Source organism: Oryzias latipes, chromosome 12, assembly GCF_053564925.1.
Source record: "Oryzias latipes strain Hd-rR chromosome 12, Olatipes_Hd-rR_3.1".
Taxonomy (NCBI): Eukaryota; Metazoa; Chordata; class Actinopteri; order Beloniformes; family Adrianichthyidae; genus Oryzias; species Oryzias latipes.
The window spans coordinates 20027396-20051614 of record NC_136248.1 but is presented as its reverse complement, the minus strand read 5'-3'; the positions used below and the strand labels follow the sequence as shown (position 1 = coordinate 20051614).

At 39.0% G+C, this 24219-nt stretch overlaps 1 protein-coding gene across 4 annotated transcripts in view; it reads right to left on the bottom strand.

Annotated features, from left to right (window-relative positions):
* Positions 1-44: 44 nt before the first annotated feature.
* abl1 (abl oncogene 1, non-receptor tyrosine kinase) overlaps positions 45-24219 on the bottom strand; it is a 28716-nt gene continuing 4541 nt past the window's right edge. Inside the window, exons 1-11 of one of the 4 annotated variants that reach the window (XM_011481783.4) lie at positions 14820-15448; positions 9824-9979; positions 8751-9046; positions 7335-7607; positions 7092-7176; positions 6769-6946; positions 4354-4538; positions 4032-4184; positions 3420-3509; positions 3169-3279; positions 45-3085 (exon numbers count right to left, since the gene is read on the bottom strand). In XM_011481783.4, coding sequence (XP_011480085.1) covers positions 1470-3085; positions 3169-3279; positions 3420-3509; positions 4032-4184; positions 4354-4538; positions 6769-6946; positions 7092-7176; positions 7335-7607; positions 8751-9046; positions 9824-9979; positions 14820-14904 — 3228 coding nt within the window. In that variant the 5' untranslated portion in view covers positions 14905-15448 and the 3' untranslated portion in view covers positions 45-1469. Of the gene's footprint in view, positions 3086-3168; positions 3280-3419; positions 3510-4031; positions 4185-4353; positions 4539-6768; positions 6947-7091; positions 7177-7334; positions 7608-8750; positions 9047-9823; positions 9980-14819; positions 15449-24219 lie in introns of those variants that run through there. The other 3 variants (XM_078956289.1, XM_004074899.5, XM_078956288.1) reach the window with 3 other exon arrangements.

Sequence of the window (24219 nt, the reverse complement as noted above, 5' to 3'; positions counted from 1 at the left end):
ATATATTTACAGATGGGATGAAATCACCAGATTTTGCAGTATAATTCAAGTAAAACTGTATTTTATTGCCACAAAAATTGCACCGAGGTTAGAGACATACAAACAAAAAAATAAAACACAAATAAAGGCCAAGTTGTCTATGAATTGGTGATTGAGGCTTTGACAAATCAGAGTAGTGGTATGTTTGGTGGGATAGGGGCAACTAAAGTACCATGCTGAAGTCAGGTAGCGATGAGTTTTGTCCTCAGGCATCGCAGTCAGACAGGGCATACAGGAAGACATGATTACAAGACAAAATACTGAAAGTTCACAAAATAAGGAACATGCGTAGCACTGAAATCTTGTAATTGTCACCCCCTCCCCTTACCCCTGCGAGACATTTTGTGAGAGGGGCAACATTTCAGTCCAGTGTTCCCCCCCGCCCCCCCAGAACATGCACACTAACACGTTTGCATTTGTTTTTCTAAGATTGAGGGACCTCTGCAACAGCATTTGGACAGTGTGACAAGACGAAGGCCTGACAGAATCATGGAGTCCATTTGTTAGATCACATAAAATCAAATAGCAATCTGCTGCAAGGCCAAGTTCCTTTTGATGGCTTTGTGATTGACAAATCAAAAACTTGTGCATACATATATACTGTGTATATATATATTTATATATACATATATATTTTTTTAAAAAGGTCCCATCTAAGGACAGTAAAAAAAATTATAGATCCACTGAGTTGCAGATCATGCACCCTGCTCCCCCTCCAGTACAGACTGCAGACAAAACATTTTTGGTATGGTAAACAGTAAAAACATCCAGGAATCTGCAAATGCAAGTGTTAAGACTAAGACTGCCATATTAATAGAGTTTTAAGGCACTGTTCGATACCAGAGTGTGCAGAGAAACATGAAGCTAGAGGCTCATTCTGTCTCGCATTCTTACTCGATAAGTTTTCAAAAAAAGAACAATTAAAAAAATAAAGTTAAACAAAATAAAAACATCCATCCAAACCAGACACTGCCTCTGCACACAATGACACACACACACACGATGCAAAGCTACAGAAAATTGATGTGCTGGACAGAGGCAAACTATTTGATCCATTCCAACAATTTCTTTTGAGTCAAGAGATAAAAGGGAAAAGTCATTGTCGCAGCATGAATGAAAACAGTGTCAGAAACACACACGCGCACACACACACACAAAATATAGGACATCTCATTTCCAAAAGAAATATGGGTGAAGAATTGGCCCCACACTATGGCCAGCTATGTGCATTCATAGTGGAGGCATATGATGACCTCCACAGTTTCATCAACTGTAACCACAGGATGCGTTAGCGCCGACTGAGGAGGGAGTTTTACGTCAATGCTGCTCCCCATCGTCTTTCATTCTCCAGTAACACTGGCTCCTAAAGGATAGTGTAACAAATAACATATATCAGTTTCCTGTCTTGGAAAGTTTACAGTTTCATGGCGCTACCTCTGAACAATGTCACTGATCTCCTTGACGGAGGACAGCAGCTTGCTGAAGTCCTGCTGCAGGTTGGAGGCCCCTGTGGCAGTTGGGCAGATCTGAAGCTCACACAAGCTGTTTTCGAGTTTGTTGATGGCCTCTCTGAATGCAAACTTGTTCCTCATTTGCTGGATGGAGTCAACGTAGCTCATGCAGTATTTGGAAAGGTTCTTGCCGGCCTCCAGCACCGCGTTGTGGCTGCCCGTTTGCTCAGAGTTGCGGGAGATGGCGGTACGCAGCAGCTCGGCTCCCTCCAGCACCATCTCACGTGTCACAGCTGAGTTTGGGGTGCGCTCCGACGCCTGGCGGGGCGCAGTCTTGCGAAGCGAGCGCCGGGTATTCACTAGAGGGGTAAATGCGGATGAGCTTAGCTCCCCTGGGGATGTGGGAGAGCTGATCATTGACGCAGAGCTCTTTAAAGGCAGAGGTTTAGAGATGGAGCTTAGCGGCAGTTTTTTGGAGCCTAGATCACTAGCAGAGGCGGTGTGGTGAAGATCGGAGGGGAAAGGAGGGCCCTTTCCTCTAACGTCTGAAGGAGATGATGAGGGGGATGATGATGGGGAAGGGAGCTCTTGAGTTGGGCTTCGGGACACCTTCCCCATTTTGACACTAGAAGGCGGGGGTGGAGCTGGCTTAGGTCTCTGCAACTTTCCTCTCTCTTTGACCGATGAGTCTGTAGAGTGCTTGTTCCTGCGAGCCCTGCACTCATCTCCAGCTGCCCCTAAAGCGGGATACGCGCTGGACTTTAGAAACTCAGGATGAAGGACACTTACTTTAGAGTTCTCCTGGCCTTGGACACCTGGTCTCTTGACCACCTTAGGTGTCAACGCCTGGGGGCTGGAGCCAGGACTGGTATCAGCATCTTTATTCAGGAAAACAGAGGAAATGTCTGGTAGTGTGTTCAGGCGCGGTGGGGGAGTCAGGGTACCCTTTCGAGAGGTATTCTCTCCCTTCTGCTCGTTGGTCCTCTTCACTGGTAGAGCTGGTTTGCCCACCAAGGTGCTTGAGTCAAAGTGGCGCTGGCCGTGATTTCGCGGCAGCGTGACAGACCTCCACTCATTGCGATCGCGGCCATTTGACATGTTAGAGGGCCAGTGGAAGCGCTTACAGTCAAAGGTGGATTCATCTTCACTGGGCGGTGTTGTGGCTGCCCTGCTCCCTGCACCACTCATTGCTGGAGCTCCCTTTTTCCTGGAGAACAAAGGTCCTGGGTAAGTAGGAGCCCCTGGGGTGTTACCCGCTGCCCCGTTATTGTTGGCAGTGGCTGACAGCTTTGACGGTTCCTGACCGTGTGAGGCATCATTAGAGGACAAGGATGCGCCATTGTTGAAAGCGTCGCTGTCTCGAGGATCACAACTCACGATCCTCCTATCAGGATGGATGTTGTCTCTGAAGGAGGAGCTACGTTTAGGGGGATCTGGCGCATTCCTTCTCTTTTTCATGATGAGGCTGAGAAATCCACTGCCGCGGGACTTGTCCTTGTCTTTGGGTAACAGCCGGTCATCCTCAGTCAGAGTGATTTCCCGCTCTTTCATGGGAAGTACCGGCGATGACACAGCAACCTCTTGGTCTGCAAGCTCTACCAAAAAAAGATGAATATAGGGTTTATAACATTAAAAACAATTATAATGATGCAACCAACTATGATGTGACACTATGTACCTGCACCGTCTCCTTCTCGATTTTTCCGGAGACTCCTAGTCTTGGTGGGCAGCTCTGGGGCCTGCTGACTGGAACCAAATGTTGCCTTTTTCCCCAACTCCTTTTCTACTTCTATACATTTGAGGAAAAACAATAATACAAAATTACCGAATTTAAAAGAGATCAGACGTCTAAGCTCTGCTGGTTGGAGCAACAACGCACAAAAACCCGGTCCCAGTGGATGTTCTTAAAGAAATAAGAAGTTCACTGACCGTCAGAGATGCTGGATTCCTGGAACATGGTTTCGAAGGCTTGATGTGTTTCAGCGAAAGAGGGCCGCTCTGCTGGGTTCCACCTCCAACCTGAGAGGAAGGAAGAGTCTTAAAAGGTTTTCCCAACAAGACAAAAGCATTTAAAGTCCCACTCCAATCATGTTTTGATCTATTTTAAAGTCTTTCCCAGTAGTCTTTTAATAATGATTACGCCGTTTTTATCCAAAATCAAAAACCTTAGTCTTTTTCTAAGAGTTTCTGCCGAGCGCAAAGAGTTCATCAGAAATTTGCTTCTGAGTTTTGGGCAGGACAGTTGATGCAGAGTAACCCCGACCCCCTTACCCTCCCACTTGCTGAGTGGAGGGGAGTAGTGAGCTTGCGGCCCACCCAGAGTATTTTTTAAGTCACAAATATGCTTTTTTTTCAAATAGCATTTATTTTATCTGCTCCTGATTGACGATTTAAATTAAGAAATAGTCAGAAATGCAATTTTGAGCTTCATTTTCTTTATGCACGTCATCCATCAGGAGTAAAAAAAAATCCTCAAGAGCATTTTTAAAAACACGATTTTCATCTGTGTGGGTCTTTTTTTAAAGGTTTTAGTGTACGTACAGGCTTTCATAAGCTCGTACACCTTCTCTGGACAACCCTCGGGTCGTTCCATCCGGTAGTCTTTTTCCAGCCGCTCGTAGACCTGCGTCAGGTCGATGCCCGGGTAAGGAGACATACCATAGGTGGCAATCTCCCACAAAAGCACACCAAATGCTGTAGATATAGGAAAATGACTCATTACGTAGACAAAAAAACAAATACAAAATCTACAAATACCAACTGCACACAACAGCACGATGATTTATCGTTTTTAGAAAGCAACAGAAGTCATGCAAGGATATAAAAGTGACTTTAGGTTCTTATCTAAATGTCACTAACTTACCCCAAACGTCTGACTTAATGGAGAATTTGTTATAAGCCAGGCTCTCTGGAGCAGTCCATTTGATGGGAAACTTTGCACCGGCATGAGCTGTGTATGTGTCGCCAGTCATAAGTCTGCTCAGGCCAAAGTCTGCAACCTTCACCAGGTGGTTCTCCCCAACCAAACAGTTACGGGCAGCCAAGTCCCTGCAGGGAGAAAAAAAAAAACATTTCATGATCATCACTCTGACACAAGGACATCTCTATAATTCCCTAATTTAATCTGTCTGGGTTTTTTTTATTCTGAAATATGTAGAGCACATGTTTCATTCACAGCCTGCAGGTGCATCCAGACCACCGAGTAATTCTATCCAGCCCACCAGATTATTTTATTGATAGTTATGGCCTGACGATATCTCACACTGGTAATATATTTTTGTGACATTAGATTAAGTAGTTTGAGAGATTGGTGATCATGAAATCTCATTTAAATATTGGATCATACATTATACATCACAAGGGGGGGTTCATCATCCTCTCCCTCCCTCTAACTCATGGTACAGAAAGAAAGAAACTTAATAGGATCAAATAACTAAATTAAAAAAAAGAGTAAAACAGCTGGACGACAAAACACCAAGACAAAAACCCACACTTAAACCCCAATCCAGCCAGACAGGCAAAGAGAATGGTATCCCACAATTCCTTGCGCTGCTAGATCTGACAGCAAACCCAATCCATTTGTGTCTGTGACCTTCACTACAATCTGAGCTACAAAACCCATCATGCAGTGCGTCAGCTGCCTTGCCGAACACCAGTGTTGCCAGAATTGTCAATTTCCTGCCCATTTGGGGGCTTAGATTTTAAGTTTACAGGTAGTGGGTGGACACAATTTGGTGTTTCAATAAAGAACTATGTCTCAGCAGGGACATGCGGTCAGGGGAGGCAGGCGAGCCAGTGCCTCACCTGTAAACTATACTCTCCATTGTGAGGAACTACTAATAAAATAAAAATGTCTCCACTAATCTGTTCTCTAAATGTAATTTATATGAATGACTATCGATCATTTTTAGCCTCAAAATCTGTGTATTTTGCATGTTACCTTTACAATTACGGTGCAAACTGCAAGGAGAAAGAGAGCAGCATCGAATGCGCAATCCCTAATAAACTGGGTCATTGCGTGTCTTTAGTTTACACAGCATAGTAATAATGGTAATAATAATAATAATATCATTCTTTATTAACTAGTTATACATTGTAGCCATTTACAGGTATTTTTTCCATTTAATATCATATAATTTCTATTTTACGTTTGTCTGTGGGTTTTTTTTGTATGTCCCATAGAGCTGCACTAAAAAGACAGACGGTGATGCAGGCTGCACTTTTTCCTTAAAAAATAAACAAAAGATCATTTTTGGCAGGATTTTTACTGTTGGTGTTGCACAAAATTAGGAAAACAACAAATATTTTTGGAGTAATCTCAAGTGTTTTAGTTATTTGGTTACATTTTTAATGATTAGTAACACCAGAATAAATTATATTCACAATAACAGGTTTTCAAAAAACCAAATCACTCTGATACGTTTACAAAGACACAAGACCTCACACACCAAACAGAATTGGACTTGGTGCCACAAAACGATGCTAGTAATCCAGCTATGATAAAACGACAGAAGAGCAAAGAAAATGGATTTGATTTGTTTTTGCTGAAGAGCAGAAATTTTATTTTTATTTCCAGGCTTTGCTTATTTTGGTCTGCAGCATGTTCATATTTGTATAATTTTGACAGTATATATATTTATTGAGAGCAAAATCTTTTGGGAAATTTATGTTTTTATTTTATTTAAAATGACATAAAAGTAAAGAAATTTGAGTGTTTTCTCTTTTAATAGTTACTTTATTTCTAACTTGTATAATTTTGACAGAATAGTTGTTTAAGGAGAGCAAAACAGTGAATGTTATTTAAGGTTTAAGTTAATTTATTCTGTAATAATCTTCCTGTCTGTTTTTATGCTAAAAAACTTGACTTTTAAAAGTTTAAAAATGTAATTTTAGTGTGTTCAATAACTGTTTATCCTGTTTTGGATTTCGGCCCCCTATGCGATTGAGTTTGACACCCCTGATGTGGATTATGATTCAAAAACTGTCTGTCTTGTTACAGAATCTGCAGAAAACTTTTAGTTTAATACAGAGACACGAGCTGAGTCTTGTTAGGCAATGAAACAAAAATGCAGTTTGGCCAAAATCAGAAATTGCTTTTCAAGGAGCAACATGCCACAACAAACTCACTGTTACAACAGACTTGTGTTGCAAGTCTGTGAGATGCAAGAAGAAGAGTTCCAAAAATGGAGAAATTTGACAATGTTAGGGACCTTTAATGTCCTGCATTCTTCATTCTTCATTCACAGCTGTGACCTAAAACTCTAAAATATGCCCTCACCTGTGAATAAAGTTCTTCTTCTCAAGGTACTCCATGGCAGACGAGATCTGTGTGGCCATGTACAGCAGCACCACAGCATTGACCTCCTCCCTGTTGCACTCCCTAAGATAGTCCAGCAGGTTGCCGTGGGTCATGAACTCTGTGATAATGTAGAACGGTGGCTCTCGGGTGCAGACACCTGCAATGATACCAAATGAACCCATCAGGTGAACAGAAATCCATTTGAAGGCTTTGGAGAAAAAGCACTGCTGCACTGAATTTCAAAATAAAAAGACATCTTTTTTTAGGTTTTTGTTGTTGTTGTTTTTTTAAAATCTACATACCTAACAGTTGCACCAAATTGGGGTGTTTGATTTCTTTCATAACGGCAGCCTCCTTAAGAAACTCTTCCACCTCCATTGTGTCCTCCTGGGTTTGTGGGGAAAACAATGACAGCCATGATCTGAGTGTAGTTGCATCTTTGTAACAGCAGATGGCAGCATTATACAAACACCTAATGAGGTCTACGTGACACCCAATACAAGAAATAGATATGGATTTTTAACATCCTCCATGTGTCTATGTACCTTAAGTGTCTTGACAGCCACAGTGAGGTTGTACTTCTTCCAGACACCCTCATACACCTCCCCATACTGCCCCCCTCCCAGTTTGTGCTTCATGGTAATGTCAGTGCGCTCCATCTCCCACTTGTCATAGTTGGGAGAAACCCCATAGATGGTGGGTTTGTTCCGCTTTGGCGCTGGGTAGTGGAGTGTGGTTATGAGGCCGTCTGACACCGTGGAGTGGTGGTGCACCAGCTCTGCCAGCGTGTTGAAACGGCTCTCTGATGAGACGTAAAGCTGGAAAGAAAAACATTTCATTTAAATATTTTACAAAACTCTCCAAAAAAAAAAAAGGCCAGTTCTTTCAAAACCTTCTGCACATCTAATTGAAATCTTATTGTACCCAGATGCAGTGCGGTGTAGTGAATAGTTTAAAAATATTAAACACAATTGAGAGCAAGAATTCATGGAAATCAGTGATGTTGGTCATTCTAAGCTTGCAAGGCAATTATCAGGAAGCAAGTGGGTGGAAGAATACAGTCCAAGGCACAGTGGGTACAGACTTTTCCATTTAATGAGCTTTTTACATTGAAAAACAACAAGTTTCTCCCACTATCTGACCCCTTTTCCTGTAGCTATATTGCACAAAGAAAGTGGAAGATAAGAAGAAGAGTGGAAGAAAGAGTATTGGTACTTGTTAACTAGGGAAAAAGGGAAATTTAAACTTCATTTGTCTATTTTATAACCATTCAATAAATTACTTCTAAAAAAGTAGGGGCGAACAAAACGCAGAACTGCTGTGAAAGAATGGGAAACAATCCAACAGGAGGAAGTTTGTTGTGTTTGCATGTGTTTAGTGCCTGCTTGTTTGTTTTTAACTGTCGGTGCTAAAACATATCTTAGCATTACAGTCAGTGTTTGGGTCTGCAGCTCTTCACAAGAAGCCCAGTGGCATTCTTGTCAAAGCTGGAGCTCACCTCACTGCATCATGGGGAGGTGGGCAACGGAGGCAACACTAAATATTTCACCCTTTATCCAAAACCCTCTCAAGTCTTTTGTTTTCACCTGTTTTAGTAATAGTCGGGTCTTGTTTGAAGTCTTTTTGGTACATCCAATCCGCACTGAAGATTTAAAAAATTGACGGAACAAACCTTTAACAAAGCTTTAAATTCACCTAAATTTCTCTCACAAAGGTTTTGACTGATTTCTAATATTTCTGTCTCAGATACAGACCCCCCCCCCCCCATTTCCAGATTTCGAATAAAATCAAAGCTTCTCCTCTAGCTTTTGAACTATTATTTGGCAGATCTGAGAAAGAACAATTTGAAACTATTAATCATTTTCATCATAAAAGTGCCCTTATGCAAAAAGAGAAAAGGATACACAAGATGAACATTAGTTTGATGGCTCATCATCGCAGGAACAAAATACAGTCTTTACCTTGCCGTCAGATGCAGTGTTAATCCTGTAATGGTAGACTCTCCCCTCATAACGTAGAGAAATGGACCTCTGTCCGGGACTGCTTTCGCTCTCTCGCACCAGGAAGCTTCCGTTGATGCCTGAGCTGAGGAGGTACTCGGCAGCGTTGCGCGACACGGGTCCATGATACCAGCTGTGCTTCTCCAGGCTGTTAACTGGGGTGATGTAGTTGGATGGGACCCAACCTTGGCCGTTCTTGGTCTGTGCCTCGCACCACTCGCCATTGTGGTTGTAACCCAGCACACGCAACTTCTCTCCTAACCGAGAGAGCAACAGAGTGCAATTATAGTCCATGTTCTCTGGGGTTGAGAACAGGCGTTTTAATAAAACTTTCATCTGGAATTCAAGGGCTTATATTCCACGTTATGTTGTTGACCCAAACCCATGAAGTTAATCTCTAACTGACTAGTTTGGATTGAAAAGATCTCAATGATAAAACCACTAAAGGTCATTTCATTTTTGTGAAATAAAAACTGTTAAACCATAAGGCGCAACAGATGAACCCCCAAAAAAACCCGGAGGTGTATTACATTTCTATGGAAAGTCTTGTTTTTCCAGACATATTCCTGTTTATTCCGGAGTCTAGGTTCCCTCCTTCCTTCATTTGTCTGTGTCATCCATCTGCAGTATTGTTCAACAGTGTGCTCAGTGGGAAAAGCCCCATGTGTGAGAGCATGGTCAGGAAGTGAGAGTCTGATGGGACTGAGGACAGAAGGGGGAGCACAGAGGATGCAAATAAGGAGATTCCCATTAGCAGTGACAACTTTACAGACATGTGTTATCTCCATTTCACTTCCAGAACAAAGAAGCAGAAAAAGAATCCTATTCAATCTAGTGTGAGTCACGTCTTCCTAGAAGAGCTGTTCTATCTAAAAACTGGGAAATGGACAGCATTTCCTATCTGAATGATAAACCTACTTGTCTGTTATCCCCATATTCATATCTCCCAAACTTCTTTCTACTTTTTTTTTTTTTTTTTGCTTTTAAATGTTGGCAAAGCCAAAAGACACTAAACTGAAAGCGTTTTTCCTTACCTTTCGTAATGCTTAGTGTGTTATCTCCACTGGCAACGAAATCATAGAGTGCAACAAACAGGTTGGGGTCATTCACACTGGGACCTGCCAACAGATTCTCTTTGGAGTTCCAACGGGCTGCATCTCCTAGACCAAACTCGGGTCGCTGTAGAGCTTCTAGGACAAACAGAGACAGGAACATTAGCAGAAGGCTTACATTGTACTTAACTTTCATTCAAACATTGGCAGCAACAAGACAGATTCATGACTAAAAGAGCCACTGTGGGATCTGCAGCAGTGCGGGTGCAGATGATTCTGCAAGAACCCTTAAAAATGTGCAACAAGCTCTTTCACCTCTCCTCTAGCTTGTTCTTACAAAGCCTTTAAGACCATTTCGGATTTTTGTCAGAATTTGTGTCAGCACAACTTTTCATTTCCTGGATTAACTCTATTTAGCAAAAACTTTCTATAATACTCCAAGCAAGTTAAATAACCCCCACTAAACCAGGAGAATATGTCTCAGCATGAAACTTCTTGGGTTCTGTAAAACAGTGCACAGACCTAAGGCATTCAGTCATGTTAATTACATACACTTTATGAATTATAGCAATTTTAAGACTGGAAACTAAAGTTCAAAGTTTTATAATCTCCCCATTATTAGGGGGGAAGGACTATTGTGTTTTATCTAAAAAATCAGGCTTAAATACAGTGCTTCTTCACACCCCCAGTGAGATCCAAGACGGTTTAAAATTAAGCACTAAGATAATTGAAGCAAGCCTAAAGAAGCCACAATTATCCATCAAAACCTCAAAAGGATAAGACAGATCCAAAATGGAATCACAGAGCCTCCCTCCTCCCCCAAGTAATGGAAAAATAAATGACTGACTAGTGATATGAATTATCTACAGATTAAGTGCCACATTTGAAGGTTTTATTGCAGAGCTATATGGGCATGCTGGGAAATTATAGGACCGTTACCACGTCAAAATTCCTAAAGATGCGAGTTATTGTTTAAAAACACTCATGCTGACTTTGTTTTCTGCGAGCCATTGTTTGAAAAATAATAATTTGTTCTCTCTGTCATCCACTCAGTCTTCTCTCATCAGATTTCTCAATTACTTCACAATCCAACCGTGTTTATAGAAAAGCCTCAGTGGACCTGTGGTTGACGGACAACAAGGATTTGGCGTCCAGTTCCTTTCTTTCAGATGAAACTCAACTTAATTAAGTCCAACACTTGCATACACTGAAAATGGGGTATTGTTTATATCATCTTAATACCAACAAGATAACCGTAAGCTATGCCGATGCATTTTATTAGCTTCTGGCAAGTAAGCCTCATTATCCAAAAGCATCACACCTACCCTGATTGGCTGTGATCTTTGGAGGTGTTCAGCCCAGGAAGCCTGTGTGCATTAATAAAAATTCCCCGAACTGCTTTGGCAACACACAAGGGTTGAATTCCCTTCCAGCACCAGTCAAGAATCTACTTTCATTTCGTCATCTAGAGTTGGAGCGCTGCACTCTTCTCCCCAGCTCAGTTATGTGCAAAGGTATGTGTCAAAGACAGTTGTATCTAAAGGGGATTCACAGATCACAAAAAAATGAAAAGGCTAACAAAGCTTAAGAAATCTGTCGTGTGCCTCTGCAAATGACATGAGATGCGTCATCAAAAGAGCATTGCTAATGTTGGTAAGAAATAAGCCTGTATAATAAAAATAAGAAAATCACAAACTTATTGTTGTCGTGATATAAGCTTGTGTGATATGTGTATCACAAAAGATGGCGCAAACTGCAATAAATTACCTTCAATGTATAAAGTATTTAATCAAATAAAGCCTTTTACGCATTTGACCAATTGTATGGACCCCTTTAGGTCATTGACCAATCGAATGGAGAGCTTTCATGTTAGATGTCTGCCTCCTATGTAGATGTCAAGAGTATAATTTAAGGTATGTTGACTTTTATTTAAATGAAACTGCTGCAGTGAAATGGAAACGATGTTTTAGTTGTTTTTTGTTTTGCTATTTGTTCATGGATCGCAGGTTTTCCTCATATGGTGCAGCTCCAGTTAGAAACATTACAAGAGTCATATTGCGACACAAGTAAAGCTGTAGCAGGCACTCTTAAAACATTTTTAAATCAGGTGTAATTACGTATTACACTACAGGTGTATACGAAAGGGCATAAAAAGAAGGAATATTGCAGCCTCCTTTTTGGAAAAAAATATTTCATTAAAGGATATGCTTGCTATAATATTAATATCAAAATAAAGATGAAAATATTCTAAAAAAAGCAAGATGATTTTTTTTCTTACTGCACTCCTAAATCTTACACTCACTCGGTCTGGTGTCTTGAACAAGAAAACTATAAAAAGGCACCGCGTCGTCCTTCCTTATATGACAGAACACAGTGTTACGGCAGCTCAAACGGAGCAAACCCAGATCATACAACTAAACATGAAACCAACAAAGAGCTCTCCTGCTAGTTCTGATCATAAGTACTGCTTGCTTACAGTTTAGCCCAGGACGGCACACCACATCTTCTTAAAAATAATAAAAGAAAAGCTATCTCTCAGAAATACGGTACATAGCTCCACTCTAGTTTTCTTTTTTTGCAAAGAGAGAAATCAGTGTAGGAAGATTTAATGTAAAAAGTTTAAAACCTAAAATATCCTGACATAGTTGCTTGGATAAGGGAGGACATAGGAGAAATTGAGAAAGTGAAAGGTTTGAGGAGGTTTTATATGATTTTGGTGAGAAGTCATAGGCACTATTGAGTTAAAAAGTTAAAAAAAAATAGCCTTCTAGAAACTTTTAACATGCAGGGCCAATTAGAACCAAATGTAGTGCTTTTTGAACATCTTTTGTTTGGCGTTTAGCATGACAGAACATACCTAATGAAGTTTTGTGGAGCAAAATAACTTTTGGTGGGCTAAAGTTTCAAGAAGAAGAAGTAAAAAATCTTACGGCTTGCTGCATAAAAGAACATCAGAGCCAGATTTTGTTTTTTTAAATGAGAATAGGGGTGGAAAAACTGTAATTAAAAGATCCAGATTCCTCCTGTTGGGTTAAAGAAAGTTGCATAAATGCAAATTCCATTGACTTTTTTTAAAAGAATGTTTCAAGAGTCCACTTTATGAAATGAAGTCAAGTTATGAAGTTATAAATGAAGTTAAATCTGGTGCTGGAGAATGTTATAACTAACAGCCAATGGTTTCAATTTCAGTTTATCCTGTGGTAACACTAACAGGGGCGGAGAGTTGTGCGTGTTGCAGAATGAAAAACAGATGAGGCCAGATGCAAAGAGGGACTAATGAAAAAGATGTAGACCTGAGATAAAGCAGGACTTACAGACTTTTCTGAGCTTGAATACATTCTACAGCGTGAGCCGACCGCTTGAGCTCGCCATGCCACACATCCACTTTACCCGCCACAAATACCACAGCTCTTCGTAAGAGGGTGACAACACATTTGCACAAAGGCTAGGCCCAGATCAAACAATCAACAGAGGGAAGGAATCCTTTCAAATATGTAAATAGTTTAGTGATTTGGAATTAAAAAAAAGGGAAACCTCTATTCCTGATCCAGATGTTCATATCATGAGTCAAAAATAATTATAGCACTTTGATCTACTTTTAAAGTGTTCCTAGTGGTATTTTAATTATAATTATGCTGTTTTTAGCCAAAAATTAAAAAAAAAAAACAGTGTAGTTTTTTTTTTAGAACATAATTTCTGTCCTCTAGAGCAGAAGAAGTTCAATAGAAATTCGCCTCTTGAGTTGTAGGCAGGACTGATGGCGTAAGTAAGCCCTCTCCCATTTCCCATTATCCATTGTTTATGCGCTGTCTTGCTAGCTTACAGCTCCTTACGAACACCCAACCTAACATTATCGGTGCTAGAAAAATGGCAGGCAATATTAGTGCTATCCAGCCGAACAGTTTTGAGCAAGACGCCAGCCAAATAAAACGAAAGCATTCATAGTTCAAGTCGTCTACAAGTGGATGCATCAGAATGGAGCGGAGCAGGAGGCTTGATTGTAATGCCTATGTCACAACTAAAGAAATACAGCGGAAAAGCTTAATTTTCTTTATATATCTTCTCTGACATGAGAAAACTGCCACAAGACCACATTCAAAACACCAAAAACACTATTTTTATCGAAGTGGGTCTTTTAATCCAAATCATCTATTCTCCACTGAAAGAGTAGGTATGACGACAAATGAAAGTAGAACAAAGCATGAAAAAAATGTGAACTCTTCCAGACCAAACAGCGTATACAGAAGGAAAGAATGCCCTGTTTTAATATGGGAGAGTGCATAACTATAGGTATCTGTTGTAACTTGAAGTTTTAACATAGAAACACTTTATTTTCCTTGACATAACGTGGAGCAAACAAGGAGAATTATTTTTATTAAATAAGCTGGTTTTGCAATTGTTGGTAATTCAAAGAAAAGCCAGCTAAATGTAATTATGTTACTTTATACAGACTCTGGACATCAGATGTTTGTCAGAAAAATCATTGTTCCACACAGATGTTATTGACAAAACACATTAAGGTTCAAATCTTCTTTTTTTTTTTTTACATCAATTATGAGTGTTGTGAACAAGTTTCAATTAACAAATACTAGAAGAAAAGTGAAAAAGAATGCCGACTGAGATTAGAATCCCTCTCTTCATAAACAAAAGTTAAGTGGGACATGGTCAGGAGTCAGGTTTCCTTGTATTCTCCTCTTTTTTTTTCCCTTCCACTTTTTTCCTCTGCAGCTAGCCAGTGTCTGGCCTCCCTCACCCTCCTCTTCCAGAGATATTCTCCATTTTACTCTCCCCATTATTCAGTTTCCACAGGAATCATTGTTGAAACCTATGGTACTGATACCTAATCTTTAATCCTTTGCAAGCCGCAGGTTTTTTTTCTCTTCCATTTCTGACGTCCTTGCTTTGATACTTTAATTCCATTCCATAAAGAAAACTTTCAATCGCACTCAAGCATTCAACCTTTGTGAAATATCCTTACCTTCTAAGTAACAGCTGGAGGATGACGAAAGGCCTTTCTTAGATTTACACCCCACCAATTTCAGGCATATTTCCAACATTTTCATTTGTTTTCTTTCCTTTCCAGACGAAATCTTTGTCTCTTTTTCAACTGGTATGCCTCTTTGAAGTTTATCGTCTACATTTGTCCAAAAAAACGGAAAAAACTTGAACGAACTAAAAATACAGTTAATTTTAAAACAAAGCAGGACAATGAGAAAAAACTAAGAGCTTCAAACTCTTTCCAGTTTTTCCAGCTGCTGTGAATCCGCTCATGCCTCGACTTTTAAAAACATCAAAAACAAAACATTTGCACTTAAGGGAAATCTACCAACTCTTTGTTATGAGTGTCTCCATCTTTTTTTCTCTCTGGTTTGAGGATTTTTGATCGATTCCGCCTTGAAGAGATTAAGAAAAAAAAATCCCAATTCGGTATGGAGTTTTGGGTCCAGGAGGCTGGCAGATCTGTCAGTGGAGTGGGCAGCAGGGCAGCCTTCGCGGTGCCAATCCTCTCCCTAATTCGCGTATGGCAGTGTATCTGAGGCAGAGGGAACACTCGTGCTACAACTGCCAACAAAGGGCCTCTTTCAGGCTCAAACTGCTGCCCTCAATGACATCAGCTGAGCCCTCCCACCTCCAGGAGGAGGAGGAGGAGGAGGAGGAGGAGGAGGAGGAGGAGGGAGAGACAGTTACCACGCACACACACAAAAAACACCCACGCATAGAGCCACACACTTCAGGAAGAAATATGAACAGCACCTCAACAACGTCAAACTTTCAGGCTTGACGTGTGGACAAAAGTGTCTTTTTAACATCCCAGAGCTTAATCGTTTTGAAATATTTATCTTCTTTTTCTGCTGCAGCCATCACATGCTCCTCCCTAAACTTTTCAACCCTTCCCCCCCCTTTCTGTTTCTCCTCAGCCATGGTTTTTCCCTCTTTCTTCAGTCTCCACGCTTTTTAAACTCTGAGGGATCGACTATTGTGTTGGGCCAGTTTATGCTTTCTTGTCTGATTAACATTGGTCTACGTTCTGGTGAAATCTCTCATAACAGAGTAATTAAAAGAAGGCAAACTCCACCAGAAGCTAGTTTATAAAGTGGGCCAACCAAAATTCACCTTAACAACATTGACGGAGGACGTCTAATGTCATACAGACAACAACTGCTTATGTATTTGTAGCTAAAGCTACTCATAATGAATCTTTGCAGAATATTATCTCATATAATAAGACACCGAAACCGATTTGTGATTAAACAAATACCAAAAGACTTCTAAAACACACAATACACCAAAAATGATTAGTTAATTCATATTAGAAATGTCACGCATTTGGAATTTATTCAGCTCAAGGTAAGGCCTTATATGCGCAATGTTTATTGCTTTGAAACTAATTCCGTCACAAGAGCAGCTGCAGCCTGCTGACTAAGTTCGACAATTTTCTGTACAAATGACAAACACAGAAGACTTATGCGTGTGCTCCTCACAGAATAAAAGTACGTATGTGATTTCAGGAAACAAGAACAACTGGCAAAAATACCATAATAATATTTTTTTAGAAGCAGTTGAACTAAAATAAGCGATACAATTTAAGTGTTTATCACAAAACTGTGCCCTGTCACGGTCACCTAAACCTTTTTTTCTTGATTAAACCCATGGAGGTGGCAAAATATAAGAATCTCAGAAGCAAATTCAACTAAAAAGTAACTACTAGCCATCACACCATCCATGTTGTGTTGTGTTTGATTTTAATGTATAAATATATATATTGCAATTAAATAAATAAGAGACAAGCTAGTATAAAAAGATATGATCGTTTACTCATCAAAGAAAAAAACAGCAAGAAAACAGACTAACATTAGGTGAACACTCTAAATTGTTAAGGTAATAATGTGGTTTTAATGTGTAATCTGGCATTAATGTTTATGCCAAGTACAAAAATAGCAAAAAGAAGAAAAGCCTTACAAAAACATGTGTTAATTACCAAATAAATATACAGAAGAGTTGATGTGTATTCTCAATAATACTACAAGAAATTAGACAAAACTAATTTTTACTACATTTTTATTGATAGTTTTTTTGCAGCACAGATTTAAGTGAAACTTCACTCCAAAAAGGATTTGTAAAGAGCAAACTACTAAAGTGACGACAATGACAAGTGGCATTCATGTGATGCGTATTTCATCATGTGCGTGAGTTTTTGTGGTACACCAGGCCTCGTTATCCATGCATTTCTGTTACAAGCATGCAGATTACCCAATGAGTCGGATCTATTTTGAAGTTTAAGAGTCATAAAGAGGAACCACATGCAAAATGAATCCCACAAAGTAGAAGAATAAAAAATAAAAAAAACATGAAGTTTGAGTCAAAGAGGAGACATGAACATTTTGGTGCCAACTCATCCAAACAACTGTCTGCAGACCCAACTGGTTCTGGGATTAATCAAACCCATCTATAATAATTTGATGCTTCAACATATTCCAGAGTAGGCTTGACTGTTAGATCAGACTTTGCACTCCCTATTCCTCCCTGCATCACTGTGCTGTGCAGGAATTGCAAACATTGGACATCTTTTTCGTGCGCCTCCCCAAAAACCAATTGAGAAATGAAAACTTCCTTGAGCTCTGAGAAAGGCTTGTTACCTCACCGCAGGCACAAAGTGTTGGGGAGATGGGAGCACAAGCGCCAGGGAGGAGGAGCTATAAACGTGGAGGCAAGAGGAAAAAAGGTTGCAGATGGAGAAGCACGAAGAATTGTTTGGAAATGAGCTCATCGGAGAATCACTTTGATTTTATAGCGTGGACCTAGTACATGCAAACAGCTTGGCGAGTCTATCAAACATACGGAAAACTTTTGGTAATTTATGTGCCTTTTTGTGCTTTTATGACTCCTTTTTCAAAAAAGAAATGACCAAAACTACACTACCAAACTGGGAGATTGGACAATAATGTAGTAGATAATACTGACATAAAGATTAAACTCTTTGTTTGTTTGTTGATACCATATTTTTTTTAAGTTTGTATTGTTTCATGGCGGTTAAATTTTCCTGTTGAACTACAAACATAAACATGACCACATTGTCTAACGACGTTATAAATTAAAGGCAGCCAATGTTCAGTATGAATCCGGTTCATCTACCCTATGAAACAAGAATTACAACACGTCTAAACCAAGCAAACTTTCTAATTATAGGGAAGGAAAACGATGGCAGACAGGGACTGACACGAAGCATTGTACATTCTAAGTAGTGATTTAGTAAAACACATGGATTATAGTTTCCTTGTTGTGCTTCATCACCAAGCACTTGAAACAATTGCCTGACCATAATGCAGCTACATTTCAGACACTCGTAAAGCAGGTATTGTGTGTATCTGCTGTGTGGATGTGTGTTTGCACATGTGGCTGTTTACTCTCTGGAGAATGCAGCCAGCGTGTCTGAGACGTGCACACTCCAAGTGAAGGTTAAGGGGCTTAGATTCTCTCATAATTCTCCACTCAGAGCAGTCCACAAGGACAGATGCTTCAAAACACACTTACTGAGTTCAAGGTTAGGCACCAGCCATTGGTAATAATAAAAAACAAAACTATGTAGACATAGTGGGAAACTAAAGACATACAAAGCTGGATGCATTTTTGATCAAACACAGAAAACTAAATACATTTAAGCTGGTTATCTGTGACTATTTTTTTTACCAGAATTACTACTTAATTCTATATATAAATAAATAATTTGAACTTGAATTCAATTGAATGGAATTTATAATACAAATCCCGTCATCTGAATGTTATGGATGCTAGAAAAATTTCAAAAAACACAGGAAGATAAGCAAACTGTTTTTAACTATTTTTATATGCATGTGGAATCTGAGTGAATACTAAAATGCAAGAAAAAACTAGGAGCCAGGAGTTTTTTCAGAATAGTAAAACACCTTTTCGATGGTCGGCACAGATTTTGAAATGGGAACAATGATTAATTAAACAATGAATCTAAAAACAATTACATTAAACTCCAAAGTATTTTGTAATAAACATTCAAATAATATTGTAAAAGAGGAAATACCAGAAAAAAGCCAAACTGGGTTGGAGGATCATTTGCGAGGGTAAAAATGTGGTTTATATATCTATATATCTATTTATATAGATATTTATTTTTTTACCATAACTTGGTATAACTTTTCAATAAAACTATGACCTCAATCTACAACATAAACATATAAGTAGATTTTTTGCATTACTTCATGAGTGTATAAACATTAAAACCAAAAAGCAAATAGATTTTTTAAAAAGCTTTAAGAGAATAAATGAGTTTACTCAACTAATTTCAGAAAGTTTCAACAGCACTTAGAAATGCACACAATGATGTAAGAGCCTGGAAAAATAAAAAAAACGTGCACAAAAATGGACAGAGATGAGAAACCTTAGTTTACCATTTTTATGCAACCTAAGCTAAAATAATATCTGAATACCAACTTAAGAAAAAAGAAGAAACACATAACTGATGAGCGACTCTGGGTTTTAAGCTGAAGTGGTGCAACTACTTGAGCTTCTCTTACTTTAAGTGGATCCAGATGTAGAAAGCACTACAAGCCCCCTTTTATTTTCTTACAGCACAATAAAACAGAGTTTATTGCAACACAAAGAGACACAGCAGCATTAAATAATCCTTCCACCCATGCCACATAAGTAAAATACAGAGATTCTGTGTATTCCTGCTCAACAAACAAACAGGATTGGAAATAAAAATGGAAGCAAAATTAGCTAAATTTGCAGATGAAGACCCAAGCTCATTTCAAATCCGTCTTCAAAAAAAGAAAAAACTTTTCAGCCGATTCCACATCCGTCATTTTGGCATGCAAGGTAACAGGTTGTCTGAAGAGAAAACAACAGCTGTGTCTACAGCTGCCTGCTTAGGTATCGAGTTGCACAGATGGAAATGTTTTTTTTTCTGTTTTGGTGTGAACCAGGGCACATGCATCCAAAAGCTGGTGGTAACTAACTGTCAAGTACAATTCTTAACTCGATTTGGAATTTCTCGGAGTGTGTGAACTTTATATGGTGGGACACAAAAGATTTGGGCCGTCACCGATTCTGCAAAATCCTAAAAAGGTGCTGGAGGTTTGTCATGCTCAAAAATACATTTCAACAGTGACAGACAGAAAGTAAAAAATATTAGAATCGAGGAATATACTGTTATATAACCCTAATTGGCATTGACAGGGGTCAAAGGTTTCCTGTAGAACTTTTATGTTGCCACAGTGTGTTTATGATCATTGTTATTCTAAAAGATTCAACTATTTTTTATTCTAAATGCTCGCACTGATGGAAGGATGTTTTTGCCCCAAATCTCACCATATGTAGCCCCATTCATCCTTTGCCTACATAAAAATCAACACCCCGTTCATTATGCAGAAAAGCAGCCCCAGAGCATGATGTTCCCACCTCCATGCTTCACAGAGGGTACAGAGTTATCAGGATGGAACTAAGCATTCCTCCAAACATGGCAAGTGACATTTATACCAAGGAGCCTCATTTTGGTCTCATCTGACAATATAACGTTATCCCAGTCCTACTCTGAATCATCCAGATGGTCTCTGGGTAACTCTAGACGAGTCTGGACATGTGGTGACTGAAGCAGAAGAACTCTAAATCCATGACGATGTTGTGTGTTACTATAGAAACCTTTGTTACTGTGGTTCCAGCCCTCTTCAGGTCATTGGCCAGTGTCCCCAGGTAGTTTTAGGTTGTTTCTCACTGTTTTCAAGATCATTTGTTCCCCACCAGGTGAGAGCAACATGCAGAATTGCTACCTAATTGCAAATACTTTATTGCTCCAATATACATCCTGCTTGTGTACAATAAAGAGGAAACAACAAATCTCTCGGTTTTGGTTTGTTTCTTATCAGAATTAAATGACTGCCTTTAAAAGAAAAGTTAAAGCTAAATTGATATAATTCAATAGGTTGTTGATTTTTAGTCTAAAACAAGCCAAGCAAAAGTACAGATTCGGTCAAACATCTCTCTGGAATATGAATCTAAATATCTATCTGTGTAACTCAGCACAAAGTATATCAAACAGACAAGCCTATAATTTGAACTAAATAAACTTGAAATAAAATATTCTTCAATGTCTGTGTTCAATGTGATGCTAAATTAAGTCCTGGATTTAATGGTCAATTGTGAATTACTGACATATGGCATGAAGGGGTTAAAATCAGAGTACTAAGGATCAGTTTGAGTCTGTCCTCTTCTGATTTGGACAAAGGCAGAACAGACCGTGGACATCTGCCACGATGTCTAACCTTTCACACACATTTTTAGGCACGAAAAAAAGCACACAAATAAGCACACCATGTGGCACCCTAAACTGAGATTTTATATTAAATACCATAAATTTGTACATAATATAGATAATACATTTTAAACAAAATGATAAATTGAGTCCAATTTCTGCTCAATTAAATATTTATCTATCTAAGGCAGGCTAGATACCAGGAAGATGAAGTAGGTCCAAACTGTACCAGATATGTGGAAAAAATAAAAACATAAGAAAAAAAACATATGATGGGTGATAGATTACAGTTTACCATTTACAAATGTTGCTTAGAAATGTTTAATCAGATGGATCTCAATGTTTGTTGTGGTTAGTTGAGTGAAGCAAGTTCTAAACCTCAAACTGATCTGTATTTACCCGAATTTTCCTTCTTTGAAAAGTACCTTTTAAAAATGAAAGAGAAAAGACAAATGAAAAATGAAACAATGATAGAAAGTAAAAGGCAGATAAAACAGAGTCACATACTTCACTCCTGCAGATGAACTTTTTGCTGCTTTTGTTCTGTTTGAAACAGCGAATACTCAACCAATGTGTTGAAATTTAAAAAAAATGTGCAAAAAACAAAGATTCTTCTGAGTCAAATGGGGAAAAACAAAAGACTTTGGAAAGACCAATGAATATTTAAACTGCTTTGATGGCAGTACATGTAAAATTTAAATAAATCATTAAAGCAGAAACAGGGACACAAGTGAAAACACTTAAATGGTCTTGTACAAATTAATCCACTCAGTATATTTATAAGATTTTGTTCAAATATGTAACCCTAGTTTAGTGTCATTTTTTAAAAATGACACCAAACTCTGATTTAATAGGATGAAAACTGTCCTTGTGATTTTTCCTCCTTTTGCTGTTTTGACCTTAAATCTAATAGATAAACATTGAAAAAAAGAGGAAAACAGTTGAAAATAAGAGTGGAAAACAAGTGATCAAAATTTAAGGTGTGAGAAATGCATCACCTTGTAATCAAAATAGACCAAAAGCATAGATAAACCCTGATAAAGGCTGGGAACTCCACTGAATCCATGCCCCACCAAATGTGGTGATGTGTTTTGCCACAGTGAGGAGGCCAGCCACCCGGCCTTTAACAGCTGGCCTGGAAGAGCATTAACATGAGGCGCCTGTTCTGTGAGTGTGTACACAAGCATGAAATACTGCTCACAAAACACACATGCACACGGAACCCTCCTCCCATCTTCAGGACCCACGTGGACCACGGGAAGAGATTTGGTGTCTAGACTGTATAGATTCCTCGAGTTCCAGCCAATAACCAGCCAGATGGCAACTAAAGGAGAAACGGATTCACTTACTGTGTGCCTGCAGCTGCTACATTAATCGCATACAAACACAGAAAGAAGATGGTGTCACTCAACAGTGAGGCCAAGACGACATTCCTCTACTCTCAGAAATATGTTAAAGTAGCAACATCTTTTTCACTCAACAAAGCATATCCTAATCTGCGTTTCTGGCTAACCTAATCTGGGTGCATGTTTTCAGATTTGAGACATTAGATAGTAGGTCTACACAACCGGAGAATAACGTAACTGTTTTACACCCAACGTCAGGTTGCTAAGCAACCAGACTTTGTGTTTAGCTTACCTTTAAAAAAAAAAAGTCAACTAAATATTATGTGAAGTCATGAACATTACTATATTATAGTAGAAACTAAATCAATAAAGATGTCATTTTTTATTCAATAGTTACTCTAGCAAAAGACAAACAGCAGGTGCTGTGCCTCGTTCCTAAAGTATTGGTTTTGGCCATGAAAAGGTTTTTAGTTTCCTTAATTAAAGGTTTCTGTATCTGGACAAGCTTATTGAAAAAAATCCAGTTATAAAAGGTTGCAGTGAAGTTAACTGAGCACAGCAACATCAGGAGCAGCTATTGATTAGCTCAGAATTGCTGTACGGAGAACTTGTGACACTATTCTCAAGAGTAGATGGGTCACAGTATGGCCACTCCACTCATCTTTTATTCCATTATTAAAGTTTTCCCAACAGACGTTTGATTATGATTATGCCGTTTTTTTAGCCAAAATTAAAAATTTATAAACTGTTGTTTTCTTGGAGGTAGTTTCTACAGAGTAGCAGTAGTAGAAATTTGCTTCCGAATTGTGGGCTGGACAATTAGCTTGGAGTGAGCCTGCGCTCATTTCCCATCATCTCTTTCTTTACACTCTGTCCCGCTGGCTTACAGAGCCTCACAACCCCAACCTAACATTACCGGTGCAACAAAAAATGGCGGATAAAATCTGAGCTATATTGAGCCATATAGTTTCAGCCAGATGCCAGCGATAAGAAAAAGCAAAAACATACCGTGAAGCTATGCTGTCTATGGATGCATTTGTCTGCAAGTGGATACATCAGAAAGGAGCTGAGCAGGGAGCTTGTGGCTTGCCAATTGTAGATTTTACGAAACAACTACAAGTTTTTTTCAAAAAGGCTTTTTTTTTTGTCTGCTCCTGAATAACAACAATTTGAGTGCCATTTAAATCTTCACTTTCTTTCTATGTGACCTCCATCATGATAAAAATTGCTACAAGAACATGTTAAAAACACCAAAAATACATTTTCATTAGAGCGGGTTATTAAAAAATGTGACCCTTAACACATTTCAAATGACTGTTGTGTGTCCTTTTGTCTTTAGCACTTTGTCACGGCTGTTCTCTGACCTGCAAATGCTTTAAACAAATTACTAAAATGAAGAAAAGAAAGGCATGGCTTGTATTTAACTGCTTCATATAGACTTTTACTCTCTACACATCAACAAGCATTCCAATAAATGTTTCTTTTATTAAAAAAAAATGACCAAAAAAAAGCTAAGCTCGATCATAACCTTCACAATATTTTATCTTGGAGGAATTTACAAACACACCAGTAAATTTTAGTCAGGGAAGATGAAAAATTCAGACATGCTTAGGCTTGTTATTCTAAAACAGTCCTGTTGGCATTCTCTGCCTTATTGTTAGTGTCATATTTTTAGAGATAAAGGCTCCTAAAAAACAAGATCCAGCTTTCTGAGCAACATCCTAAAGAAGCAGCTGCACATTCGGTGG